At 39.3% G+C, this 12,427-nt stretch overlaps 1 protein-coding gene across 1 annotated transcript in view; it reads left to right on the forward strand.

Moving 5' to 3' along the window:
• The window catches only part of calb2a (calbindin 2a), a 21,067-nt gene extending 9,486 nt beyond the window's left edge, over window positions 1-11,581 (forward strand). The window contains exons 6-11 of the mRNA XM_005750646.1: window positions 3,088-3,165; window positions 4,555-4,610; window positions 4,748-4,787; window positions 6,310-6,363; window positions 9,056-9,127; window positions 10,796-11,581. Of these exons, the coding sequence (XP_005750703.1) occupies window positions 3,088-3,165; window positions 4,555-4,610; window positions 4,748-4,787; window positions 6,310-6,363; window positions 9,056-9,127; window positions 10,796-10,912 (417 nt within the window). The 3' untranslated portion in view covers window positions 10,913-11,581. The remainder of the gene's footprint in view (window positions 1-3,087; window positions 3,166-4,554; window positions 4,611-4,747; window positions 4,788-6,309; window positions 6,364-9,055; window positions 9,128-10,795) is intronic.
• The last annotated feature ends 846 nt before the right edge of the window (window positions 11,582-12,427 follow it).

Genomic DNA, 12,427 nt, shown 5'->3' on the forward strand with positions numbered 1-12,427 from the left:
TACAATGTAGCTTGCCATCACCAGTGTGTGAATGTGTGTGTGAATGGGTGGATGACTGGATATGTAAAGTGCTTTGGGGTTCTTAGGGACTAGTAAAGCGCTATATAAATACAGGCCATTTACCATTTAATGCTTTTTTGTTTTTTGTTTTCGAAGCTCGTAGCAACCAAATTTGGCTAACAAACCCCAAATACAAAGTTATGAGCTGATGCTAGCTTCATTATCAAGGTGCTTTTAGAGTATCACTCTTCAAATCCAATTTAAAGAAACAATATAATTACATTTAAAACTGTTTCAAAAAGCAGCAGCACCATGAGCACAGTTTAAAATAATGAGAAATCCTGTTCAGTCACCTGAATTAACTTGAGTAAATAGCTAACAGCTACAGCCTGTCAGTATAAACATCTCTAACAAGATGAACTTTGATTTACCTGCATATATTTTGACAAAATTCATCTTTGTATAGTTTTGATCAAGGGGAAATAAGCTAAGAGACCAAAACAGTTTTTGATCAAACTGACTCACTTTTGGAGCCAGCCTCAAGTGGCCACAAGAGGAACTACAGCTTTTGGCTTAATTTTTTTTAAAGAAAAGGATACAGCCCTCGTTCTTGCACACTCACTGTGTCAAGGCTGAATGGCCGGTGAGTGGTGTGGACCCAAATGCAGACAAAACGAGGCGTGAAATGTGAATAACCAAAGGGGAGCTGTTTCATATAGGCTGAACAGAGTAACGAAAAGGCTGAAGTGAGCTAAACTATAACTAAACCTGACAAAGAACGAATGACAACTCACACCATGAATACAGAACAGGGTAACGAGGGAAGAGGAAACACAAGGGGAAGACAGCTGGAGTGAATAAACATAATGGCACAGGATGAAGCAAAACCGAACACACTGAACACAGGATGCGACACTGTCAGAGTAAACAGGAAACATTACAAGTACGCAGCTTCACATAGGATCAGGAGGAAAGAACAGACAGGAGACCAAGACAGACAGGGGGAGGCAAAGGAAGGTGACACAAAAAGGGAAACACGGAATTATTAATTATTATTAATTAATAATTAATTGTTTCCGTGTTTCCCTTTTTGTGTTTCCCTTTTCCCTTTTTTTCCCTTCCTTAAGGAAGACGAGACACAGAGGGAGAGAGAGAGAGAGACGAGACAGGTTGGGGAAAACATACATGACTGCATATGACAGACAGGGGAGAATGGAATGAAACATCAGGAGGGCACATGTAAACAGAAAGGGGAGACAAAACACAAAGACGTGACTTGGACCTGGGGAACAAGGAAATGAGACACAGAGAGAGGAGAGACGTAGATGACACGACAGACATAGAGGACACAGAGGAGAGACCAAGACACAAGGGGAACCTAACAGACAAGAAACTAAACTGGGAATACAAGGAACTCAGAACATAGAATAAACTCAAGACTAACCAATGAACCTTAAATCACCATAAAGCATATTCATCAAAACACAGGAAATTCAAAACGCTGGGTCAAATGGCCCAGAAGCTCGAACCGCCATCAGTTATTAATAATCAGTTTAGCATACATTTAGGAAGCAAACAAAGGTACTGTTTGCCCAGCACATAACTTTAAATACCTGATAGAAGTAGAAATGTCACATTCATTTATGTTTTTCTTATAACTGAATGTGGCATTCTTTTGAGACGTATAAATTGTTTGCCACTGAATATTTTCAGTGTGTCATCTGTGCGCATATGGATGAGCCTTTTGACTCAGGAGAGATAAATGTCTGCTTCACAGGAAATTCCCCACTGACCTCAAGTGTTTTCTTTTTCTTTTTTATGTAGCGAGGATTCAGATACAAAAAAAGCTTTACTGATTACACAAAGGTTAGTCGTTAAAACCCTTCTAGGAAATGTTTTGTCAAATTATATAAAGGAAAGTGCACCACAGTGGCAAGCTGCGGATTAATTGGGGTCAGTGATTACTCGTTGTATACAGATTTGGCTGCTCGGGTAGTTGTGGGAATAAGATCTCTTCCAGCTGACCAGGTGCAGATGAGTTACTCAGGTGTGGCTTTTTGAAAGCTTTAGAAAAAGTGCAGATGAGATCTCAGGAAGCAGACATGTGTCTCACCACATAATTGTGAGCAGGCGCGGAAAATATTGACTCAAGTAGCACATAACTGATACCTTTGGTCTAATGCTACTGGAGTACTTTATTTATAGAAGATGTTATACTGTGCTAAGTTCAGAAGGAATTGTAGTGTTTGCTGCTCTACATGTACTCTTCAATTCTAATTTCAAAACAAAACACCGGATAAACCAATAAATCAAAATATAATTTAATAATTCAGTGTCTCGTTTTTTTTTTCTTCCTTTTTTGTCCCGTTTTCGTCATTTCTTTCTCTTATTCTTGCATTTCTCTCCATACCTAATTTTCACATTTTTTCTTTGTCAAATATGGTAAAGAAAAAAAACCCAGCCAGCCCAAACTTCAACACTCATGAATATAACTTTATTTTGCAAGTTTATGTTTTTTTGATATGTTAGGGTTATATTCTCCAGGACTTATTGCAGATGTTTTGAGTGTTTTAAGTTTTTCAGATTGTTAGCATATGTTAAGTAAATGTAAATGCATCTTCATCTAAGATCTCTGTATTTGTTTTCTGGACATTTTGCCTCAGCTTAATGAAAGACCAGGCACAGCCGCTGGCTCTTTTTACTAATCCATGGGTGCTTTTCATTATGCCTCTTCGCTTCAGTCTCTCGTGTCTCTTTCTCGCTTCCTAGCTCCTCCTGGATATAAGAGAGAGATGAAAGGAAGAGATATAAAGGCGGAGGAGCTAAAGCTGCTGAATGCTTAGTTTTAGTGTAATTTCATGTCACGGCATTTGATAAAATTCTTCCATATAGGATGCGCATATGTTTAATTGCAAAAGCTTTTCCAAAAGCCTTCTCTCCAGTCACTCCTCATCACCCAGACTTCCATTTTAGGGCACTGCAAGATCCTCCATGATGGGCAATGATTTTTGGTTCATGGGAGGAGAGAGAATACAAGGAAGCACAAGTTAGCATAATGAAAAGCACCCTGTGTGTCTCTGTCCTCAGGGCTTTCTGTCAGACCTGCTGGAGAAAGCTAACAGACACTACGACGAGCAGAAGCTGCAGGAGTACACACAGACCATAGTAAGACTTGCTCTCTTGCACATTCGAACGCTCAATCACACAAGCTCAGTTTAACTGGACAAACTTTACACTGGACAAACAAAAAGCTGACAATCTTTAGAAGTTGCTTCACTTGAAGAAAACTAAACTGTATACATTTCTGATAAAAGGCATATCTCTAGCAATTTGTGGAGGTACTCAGTGGCCTGTTATAGTGGTGGCTGCAGCCCTGTGCGGCTCACTGGTTGTGACCCATCATGTCCTGCAGGTTGTGAGACTGCAGCCCAGATGTGCTAACATCTGCTTCTTCCTGGAAGCCCCAGAGCTGAGCTGACCTAATTTTCTGAAGCAGTTTCTTCATAGACAAATTTATTGTTACTTCATCTAGTGCAGAGGGACATATTAGAGATAAAGCAAAAAACAGAGGCTGAGATTAATGTAAAGAATGAGTCATTTTAATCAGCATACTGCTATGATGCAGGCAGTGTTGCTAATTTATGAAAAGTAAGGTGTAAACTAATGACTAAAATTAGTCTAACTTACACTCACCAAACATCACTGTCGTAATGAAAAGGAAATAATACAGTACTGCCAGCAACAACGGGCATTATACCCATGCATGATCTCTACTTGTGCAATCAGATTCACACATCGCTGTTCACATCTGTGTCACCTTCAGTCTCCAAAGAATCAAGCTGACCAAATGTTCTTAGATTTTATGCACACACTTATTACATTTAGTTATGACATATGTACAGTCCAAATTTTGACCTCCAAAAGGGTCCAGGAAAAACACCAAACCTTCAATGGTGAGATATTTTCCTCCTGTCTTGTTACTCAGAACAAATTAGACCACAGACATGTTGTCAAATGCATCCCACGCTACCTCTCGAAGTAGTTTGAGTGATCCGTCAGTTGTTTTTTGGGTTAATTGTTCAGCCAATAAAAATGCTCATCACTATTTTCATAGACCATAGTGGCATCAAGATGCCTTATTGCATGTGACAACAGTGCAAAACTTCTAGGCATTTTTTACTGTGTGTAGGTTTTCATTTAATAAATAATTTAACACTCTTCGATGTAAAAGAGTGGCTAAGTCTCCATTTTATTATTCTTTTCCTCCAGTGTAACTCTCTTCTAAACCTTCTGACTTATTGTGTAAGGAAAACCTGCCATACTGGCTGAAAAACTGAAGCAAGGTTTATAGACCGCTGCTTTTAGTGTCCCTCTGTTAGACATGTAGTATTAAGGAGGAAAAAAAGAAGTGGTGAATATATCATAAATTTATGGCTACTCCTTCGGCGTCTCAGCCAATGAAATGCACGGGACCACGTTTACCTATATTTTGACAGAGTATACCTATAAAAAGCTTCCTTTCACTTTCTCCTCTGTTCTACTTCTGCTTTGTAGCTCAAGATGTTTGATCTGAATGGAGATGGGAAGCTGGGCCTGTCAGAGATGGCAAGGTAAAATGTAATTTTGCTTGTTTTTGCTCATTGTGTAAATGTTGAAGCACACTGCCCGCTGATGCTCATTCACTGTCAAAGAACGTGAATAATTTAACAACTATTGTGTCCACTAATGAAGTCCTTCTCTGCCGCAGGCTTCTTCCTGTACAGGAGAATTTCCTGCTGAAATTCCAGGTAGGGGACAAACATGGGGCTGAAATAAAAGCAAAACAGAAATGATATATTATACCCGGAGAACGCCACTGAATTACATATTACACTGTAACCATTTTATAAATTTATGATTCATAGGCCTGTTTTTGATGATGGTTAAAGTAGATATTCATTGACTCTTCAAGAGTAGCTTTGTATAATTCACAGTTTAAAATAATCCTTATATGTATTATAGTGGGTCTTACTGCTTCATATCAATTCATCCACTGTCTGAAAGAAGCTGTTGTAGCACCTCCCACTTGAAGCCAACTTTCATCTGATTGGCTGCCCCTCATAACCGACGGGGTGGAAAAGGCTGTGGGCGGGGCTTCTCTGCTTAGAGACAGAGCTGTGTGCCAGACCATATTAGAGATATCCATCCTCAGCTGACATACAGAGTCAGATGTAGAGAAGACTTCTGTGTGAAATCAAGCTTGAGGTTTTGGCTAACAGCAATTAGTTAACTATAAACTGCCCTCCTTATTTGAAAATTTCACCATGTTTCATATGAGCATACACCACAGCAGTGTTGGTCAAGTTACTTGAAAAAAGTAATCAGTAACTAATTACTGATTACTTCCCCCAAAAAGTAATCCTGTTACTTTATTTTCAAAAGTAATTAATTACTTAGTTACTTAGTTACTTTTTTAAAACATGATTTACAACCTGAATAGGTAATAAAGCGATAGATCTTTCAGCCCAATTCTACCTTTTCTGCATAATCCATCATACAAAATGTAATCAAATGGAAACGTCTCTTTTTAAAACTTGTTTTATTAGTTTTAATCTTTTAACTTTATGCATCAAGCAAAAATTAAATTATATGCACCATTCTCTGACTGGAATAAATTTGTTTAACATTTAAACCTATTTTCTGCACATTCCAGCAGATAAAATAAAATATTAAAATATTATAAAAATATAGTTTAAAGAATCCGCGAGTTTCTCTGTGAATTTCCCATTACGTCGTAGCGCACTCGGTGCTTGCTCGGAAGTTTAGGGGGTTTTTTCGCTGTAAAAAGAAGTTTTCTTCCCACGCACAACGGACACTAATGTCACTTTTTATGGAATCAAACTCAAAGTAAGGTCAGTACTTCCACACTTTAAACGCTGAATGCTCATACTCTCTCCCGCACTCGATATATGATCCATTGTTGATCTGCACACAGCTATTGTCACAAATGTCTTACTCGCTTACGTCACTGTTATGAGACATTCTCGCAAAGAAATCCTGGTTTTAGTAACGCAGTAACACATCGTTTTTATGGGAAAGTAACGGTAATCTAATTACCATTTTTGCAATAGTAATCCCTTACTTGTTACTTGAAAAAAGTAATCGGATTACAGTAATGCGTTACTTGTAACGCGTGCCCATCTCTGCACCACAGTAGGAGTTCATAAGTAACAGAAAACAAAGTATACTGGGTCTGAGTTAGTTGCACAGATACATGTCTTTTTTGATTTTTTGTAGTCTTGTAATTAAAGTGAAACCTTGTGTTTACAGGGTGTCAAGCTGACTTCTGAGCAGTTCAATGCCATCTTCACATACTATGACAAGGTAGGTGACACGTTATCAAAAGTGGCAAACTGAAATTCAATAAATGTGATTTTTTTTTAAAGAAAAATCAAAAAAGAAAAAGAACCAAGACTGTGATGAAACTATTTGGCCTTCTTTTATTTAATCAAAAAACAGGTTTGATTTTTTTTTTTTTTTTTTAATGACTGATAATAATTGTGGGTTGTGGGGCATGTTTTCCAGTCTCAGAAGGATATGTCAGAAAAAGTTTCAGAACAACTGCTTTAGTGTACTTTGGCAAGAATGGATTCTTTGATCTGTCTTTCTGCAACGTTGGGAGCTCTCCCGGGGATTTCCTCCATGTGTTCTGAGCTAGATTGGCATCTGCAACAACAACACACGAGAACCTCATCATATCTAGTTATTTTGTTAGCGACAGCTCCGTCTCCCATGAGTCTTCCCTATGGGGAAACGTTTAAGGCTTCAGGCTGTTGTTACATGCTCGTGAAATCATTGTGAAAATAATTAATGGTTAGTCCACACAAAGACAGACAGAAAAACAGAATGGAAGTGTGTCTGAATAAGGGTGGGACTCTTTACAGTGTAAAAACACGCCAACTTGAGTCAAGCTGTCTGGGTGACTCAGTGCTGTTTGTTTAGGAGATTCCTTTTTGTTAAAATCATGAATATGTAAATTCTGTCTTTTACCTTGGGCACTCTTCATTTACCTAGGGAAATGAGTCAGACTTGGCACACCTGTCCTTTTGTAAACAGCCCAGGGTGGCTGAGCAGTGGTTTGGTTAATGGGCATATTTTCCACATTAGCAGTAGAACGGTGGGGAGGGACTATGGTACAAGACGGGAGAGAGCAGCGCTCTGTGCATCTGTTATATCATTTTTCTTGTTTATGGTATCGTGTGTGTTTTGCACAGCTGAGGGACCAGCCATAATCTAAGTAGCTATAAGAAGGCTGACTCAGTTTTTTGCAGAAATAAACAATTCAGTTTGATGTAATACAGCGCTGGTGCCTTTTAGCCCAGTTGTTAGCATTACCTTAATGTTCAAAATGCTTTTCATTTTCCCCCGATTTATATTAGTGATGAAATAGAGTAGTGAAAGTAAATTAATTACAGTAAATTAAAGTATGCGCCTTACTGCTTTTTCAGCAACAGTGATTCAACTGCTGCCTGAAATTCATCCCCTTTGTAACCAAAAGATGGGCAATATCCTAATGTGAACTACATGAAACTACAAAATGCAAAACTTTGAAATGTAGCATGTATATTATAATTGCTTCATGTCTTCTATCCTATGACAGAACAGCTACACTGCTCATGTGCAGCCTTGCACACACGAGAAGACAGGATGCAGACACTCAGGGACTTTTTAGGTCAATAACAAAAAATAAAAATTGGAAATAGTTTTCTGTGCCCTGCTGTAGCAACAAGTAGAAGGGCTGCAAAATGCCCGTTTATCTACTAAGTTCACTTTGAAGCACAAGGCCAGACCATGTAAGTCCATGACCTTAAATCATGTCAGTGCGCTGACATTGTGATTAGAAAAAGAATAAAAACAAACAGCTATTCATGTTTTCAACCTCTGTGTTTTTGTGCTCTCTTTTTGTCCCATACTAAGTAGTATGGTTGGCAAATTTGTATAGAGCCGTCCATGGCAGCGATGGGAGGGGGGGTTGGAGGTTGCGTGCGTATTCTTGACTTGAGTCAGACTGAAGGCTTGCACTCTCTTCACTCTCTCTAGTTCACTAGTAGAGGACAGGGTGGAATGTTTAATTATAGATTAGCCACTGCCGTCCATTCATGTAGTCCCCCTCTGCATATGGAGCACTTGCATTTATGTGTGTAATTAGTTTCATCATTTTGTTATGAGCTCAAGCCCCTGCAGCAGAAACACAGGCATCTGCCGAGTGGCTGGGCAAAGTGTGGCCGGTCAGCTGAACACTAACGTGGCTCACAGTGCCATGGCCCCACCCACACTGTGCAAGACTTGAAAATGTCTGAAAAGCAAGATGGCGTGGAGTGGAAGACAGACTGGCTCATACCTGATGTTGCTCTGCTTTCCCATAGCGCTGCAGAGTGCAGAGTCTTTTATCCTTAAAGGGAAAATAAATAGAATTTACACTTTATTCCCAAGATCTAGGACACTTCAGTCTGGCTTTGTGAACATCAAAGAGCATCTCCCAGAGTTAAAAAAAAATATAAGACTGGCAAGACACTCAGCTCTGAAGTCATCTTGAGACCGAGCCTAGATGAACAGAACATGTTTTGTGCCACTTGCCAAGGGAAAATGTCCAATAATTTGAGCTTATTTTCTGGCTCTAAACTCTCTAAACACGGCTGTGAGACATAGCTCATTAATTAGCAAGGGGGCTCCGTATTAACTTAGCAACTAACCCCATACACAGAGTTTTGAATGGGAAGTCTTTTTTAAATGATTTGCTGATTGCTGCCACAAAATACTGAATGAATGAAGTCGAGCAGCAGCGAAAGGAAAAATCAAGTAGCTCTGAATCAAAACATTGTTGACAAAAGGCTGCCTTTACTTTAAAGAATGAATTACACGAAGGGAATGAAAATATATATGTGACATCTATATTTTCAAAAGCTGTGGTAAAATTTGGTACAGTATCATTATTACTAACGGTAATTACTTGCCTCCATTATGATTGTTTGTAAGTGAAAATTACAATCATGATGTTTTTGGTGACTCCTTCCAGGATGGAAATGGCTACATCGATGAGCAGGAGCTGGACGCTTTGCTACGAGACCTTTACCAAACAAACAAGAAGGTAAGACGGGTGTTCACTCAAGGTGATCAGACCTACAGCCTGCTAGTGCATACTGAAAAGAGCGCAATGGGGAGGTTTAAAAGATCCTATGATGTATGGTTTGGAGACAGGGGCACTAATAAAAAGAGAGGAGGCTGATCTGGAGGTGGCAAAGTTGAAGATGTTAAGAATTTTATTGGAGTGACTAAGATGTGCATGATTCATGAGAAAGAGTTGGAAAGGCAAGGCTGATTTGGACATGTGCAGAGGAGGGATAGTGGATAAGCTGGAGAAAGGATGTTGAATATAGAGCTGCCAGGAAGGAGGAAAAAAGTAAAACCTAAAAGGAGGTTCATGGATGTAGTATGTAGATGTAGATATGCAGAGGGTTGGTGTGAGAGATGCTAAGGATTGGGGAAGCAGATGATTTGCTGTGGTGACCCCTAAAGGGAGCAGCTGAAAGAAGAAGATTGGCGGATACTAAGATAAGCATATGTGTATGCACCACATGTGGCTTGCCTTTGAACTCCTTAGTTTTTATTTTGGGTTCTTCAATCCAACGTGTTTGCGGTCTAAAAAGGTATTTTAAACAGAGCATTCTGCTAGTCCATGGTATGCCTGGTGCTGATTTAAGGGTAATAATAGTTTATCGCCTCCCTCAACGATGTATTTATTAGGCTAATTAGAAGTGAGCGTATATTACTTTTTGGCTGACATCACAGTAAGGCATACATTAAATCAAACTAAATGTGGGTGGCACAGTGGTGCAGTGGTTAGTATTAATGTCTTAGAATTAAAAAATCCCTTCCTAAGCTGAACCTCTTGGTTGGCTTAAGCCTTTTTGTGCAGAGTTTGAATGTGCTGCCTGTGTCTGCGTGGACTTCTATCACAACTGAGCACAGACTAAGGATGAGAATGTGGTAGTCCCGTGGAATACACCAGCGACTAGCAACCTGTCCAGGGTGAGACAGAAAAGTTTCAAGATCTTACTTAGTGCATTTAGTATTCTAGCAAAATGAACTGCACATAACTGCAACATTTATAGTCTACAGAGTGTCTCAGCTCTTTTTAGCAAAACGGCTGTATATCCATACAAAGCCTAGTAGGTCTTTCCTTCAACATTAGCTACCAAAGCTGTTTAAAGCACTCTTTGGAAAGATAAACACTTGAATTCAAGCCCAACAGAACCCCATTTAAATTATCCTGAGATATGTAGATTTTTTCTCCCCCTCGCCAGCAGTACTACAGAGTGATGTTTTGATGAGTGAGTGGCCATATGCTGAGCTCCGGCAAGCAAATGTGGATACTCTAAAAACTGGTCTTTGTAATATATTACAGAAATGCTCCATAAACAAAATGTTTTAGTGAGGAAAAAAGATGATTGCAATCATAAGTTCTTATGCTTAAAATACAACTCGGAATACTTTTCACTATTTTGTTCCAAACCTTTTAACTTCAAAGAGATAGAACAATCAAAACAAAAGAACTTGCCTTGGATTTACTTTTCTGTCATTCAGGTTTCTAGTCAGAAACATAATAACATTTTTTAGTTTCCTCAATATCTTGAAAATAATCAAAACCTAATGCTGGGAGGAGAGTAGGAGAATATTCATCAAAATGAGCTATAGGATCATAACATGTTGCTTTTTGGCCTCCTCAGTGTATCATATCACCCTGTCTCTCATTCAGGAGGTGGACCCCACAAATCTGTCGGGCTACAAGCAGAGCATCATGAGCCTATCTGACGGAGGGAAGCTCTACCGTGGCGAGTTGGAAATTGTCCTCTGCAGGGAGCCAATTGTGTGACTCTTCCTTCTTTCTGTTCGCATATCATCATTTGCTCTGCCTGCCCCACCCTCTTCCCCTAGACCACATCCACTTCCATCTGAGTGGCAACATATGTATATCAGGTGCATGTGCCAGACACCTCCCGCCCCAATCATTACCTAAGCCCCTCCCCTCTCTCAAAGTAACAGGTTCAGATTGAATGATAAGTGCACTGTCAGCACCAACAGCTCTTCTTCTCTAAACCTTGTTTTGTTTTTTGCTACCTTACCTCTAATAATCATGACCCATCTGAATCCCTGTAGCTCTCTCTAGTAACCCTCCCACATCTTCCATTTCTGACCTCATCCCTGCCCATGCTGTGCGTGACTTGCAACTGACCAAAAGTCTCCCTAATGCCACCAAAATGCCCTGATGATAACTGCTATACCTTAACCCCAGCTTTACTGACCCCTTCGTTCCCTTGCTTTTTCAACTTTGCATTAGATACAATATAGTCAAAGAAAACTGCAGACAGATGTGTTTGAATTGATTGCATTTATAATCTGTGATGGAGCTGATATTAATTTTCCATCTCTGTTTTTCCTGAAACTATCTTGTTCAATTAAAACTCTTGTGTATCATTGCCATGAAAGGATTTTGGTTTTCAGTGTTTGTTTTTTGGCTGATACTGTCAATTGAAAATATTAATAAAATATCTTAAGATAAAATCATCTTTGACATGATTTTGTGTGAGTGACTGAGAGTGGTACAATACCATGCAGACCTCCCCTTGCCTATTTGAGCTATGCAGTGTTTCGCTATTCTGTCAGTTGCTTGATACATCCTGTTGTGGTGACCTTTTGCGTACCAGCTTGGCCATTTTTATCAAGGACTCCCAGCTTTTCCTGCTCCCCCACCTTCAATCCGCAAGCCGAAGTGTAAGAAGGATTAACGATGGTTGCAAATCCCAACAAGAGTGAGACGGTGTGCAATTTAAGGCTTTAGTGAAGTTACTTTGGAGGCATTCAAAAACTGGAATCAGCTGATGTTAGCCTGCAGTATTAGGCTAAAGCAAGCAAGGGGTCTAATGTTTTGTTTTTTTAACTGTAGCTTTAGTGGGCTAAAGATGAGGAAGGGAACTTAGCTGCTGTTATTTACAGGATAACGTCTTTCCTCCATTTGCATAATGAAAATGACTGAAGAAATAGGTGGCAATAGGTAAAATAAAACAGCATTACAGAAATCCTCCACTCCATAGAGATGCAGAAGTAATTCTGGACTGTTGCACAAAACACAGCCTGACCTACGGTTCTCGCTGACATGAATTTAAAGTGAAAATGTAACTGGCTTTCAGCCTTATTCAGTTCTGTGGGAATTAAATGTCAACACCAAATAAAGGACTTTTGAAGTTTACTTAAGTCCAAATATACTGATAAAATATGTTGAGGATGGAATAGTTATTGTGGCTTGATTGAGGTTTATAAGTCACCGGCTAAATTATGTCATCAAGGAGAGCTAATAGGATTTGACTTGACTAAAAAAGTAACTGAAAAG

Source organism: Pundamilia nyererei, unplaced genomic scaffold (assembly GCF_000239375.1).
Source record: "Pundamilia nyererei isolate P.nyererei 1_Seehausen unplaced genomic scaffold, PunNye1.0 scaffold00283, whole genome shotgun sequence".
Classification (NCBI taxonomy): domain Eukaryota; kingdom Metazoa; phylum Chordata; class Actinopteri; order Cichliformes; family Cichlidae; genus Pundamilia; species Pundamilia nyererei.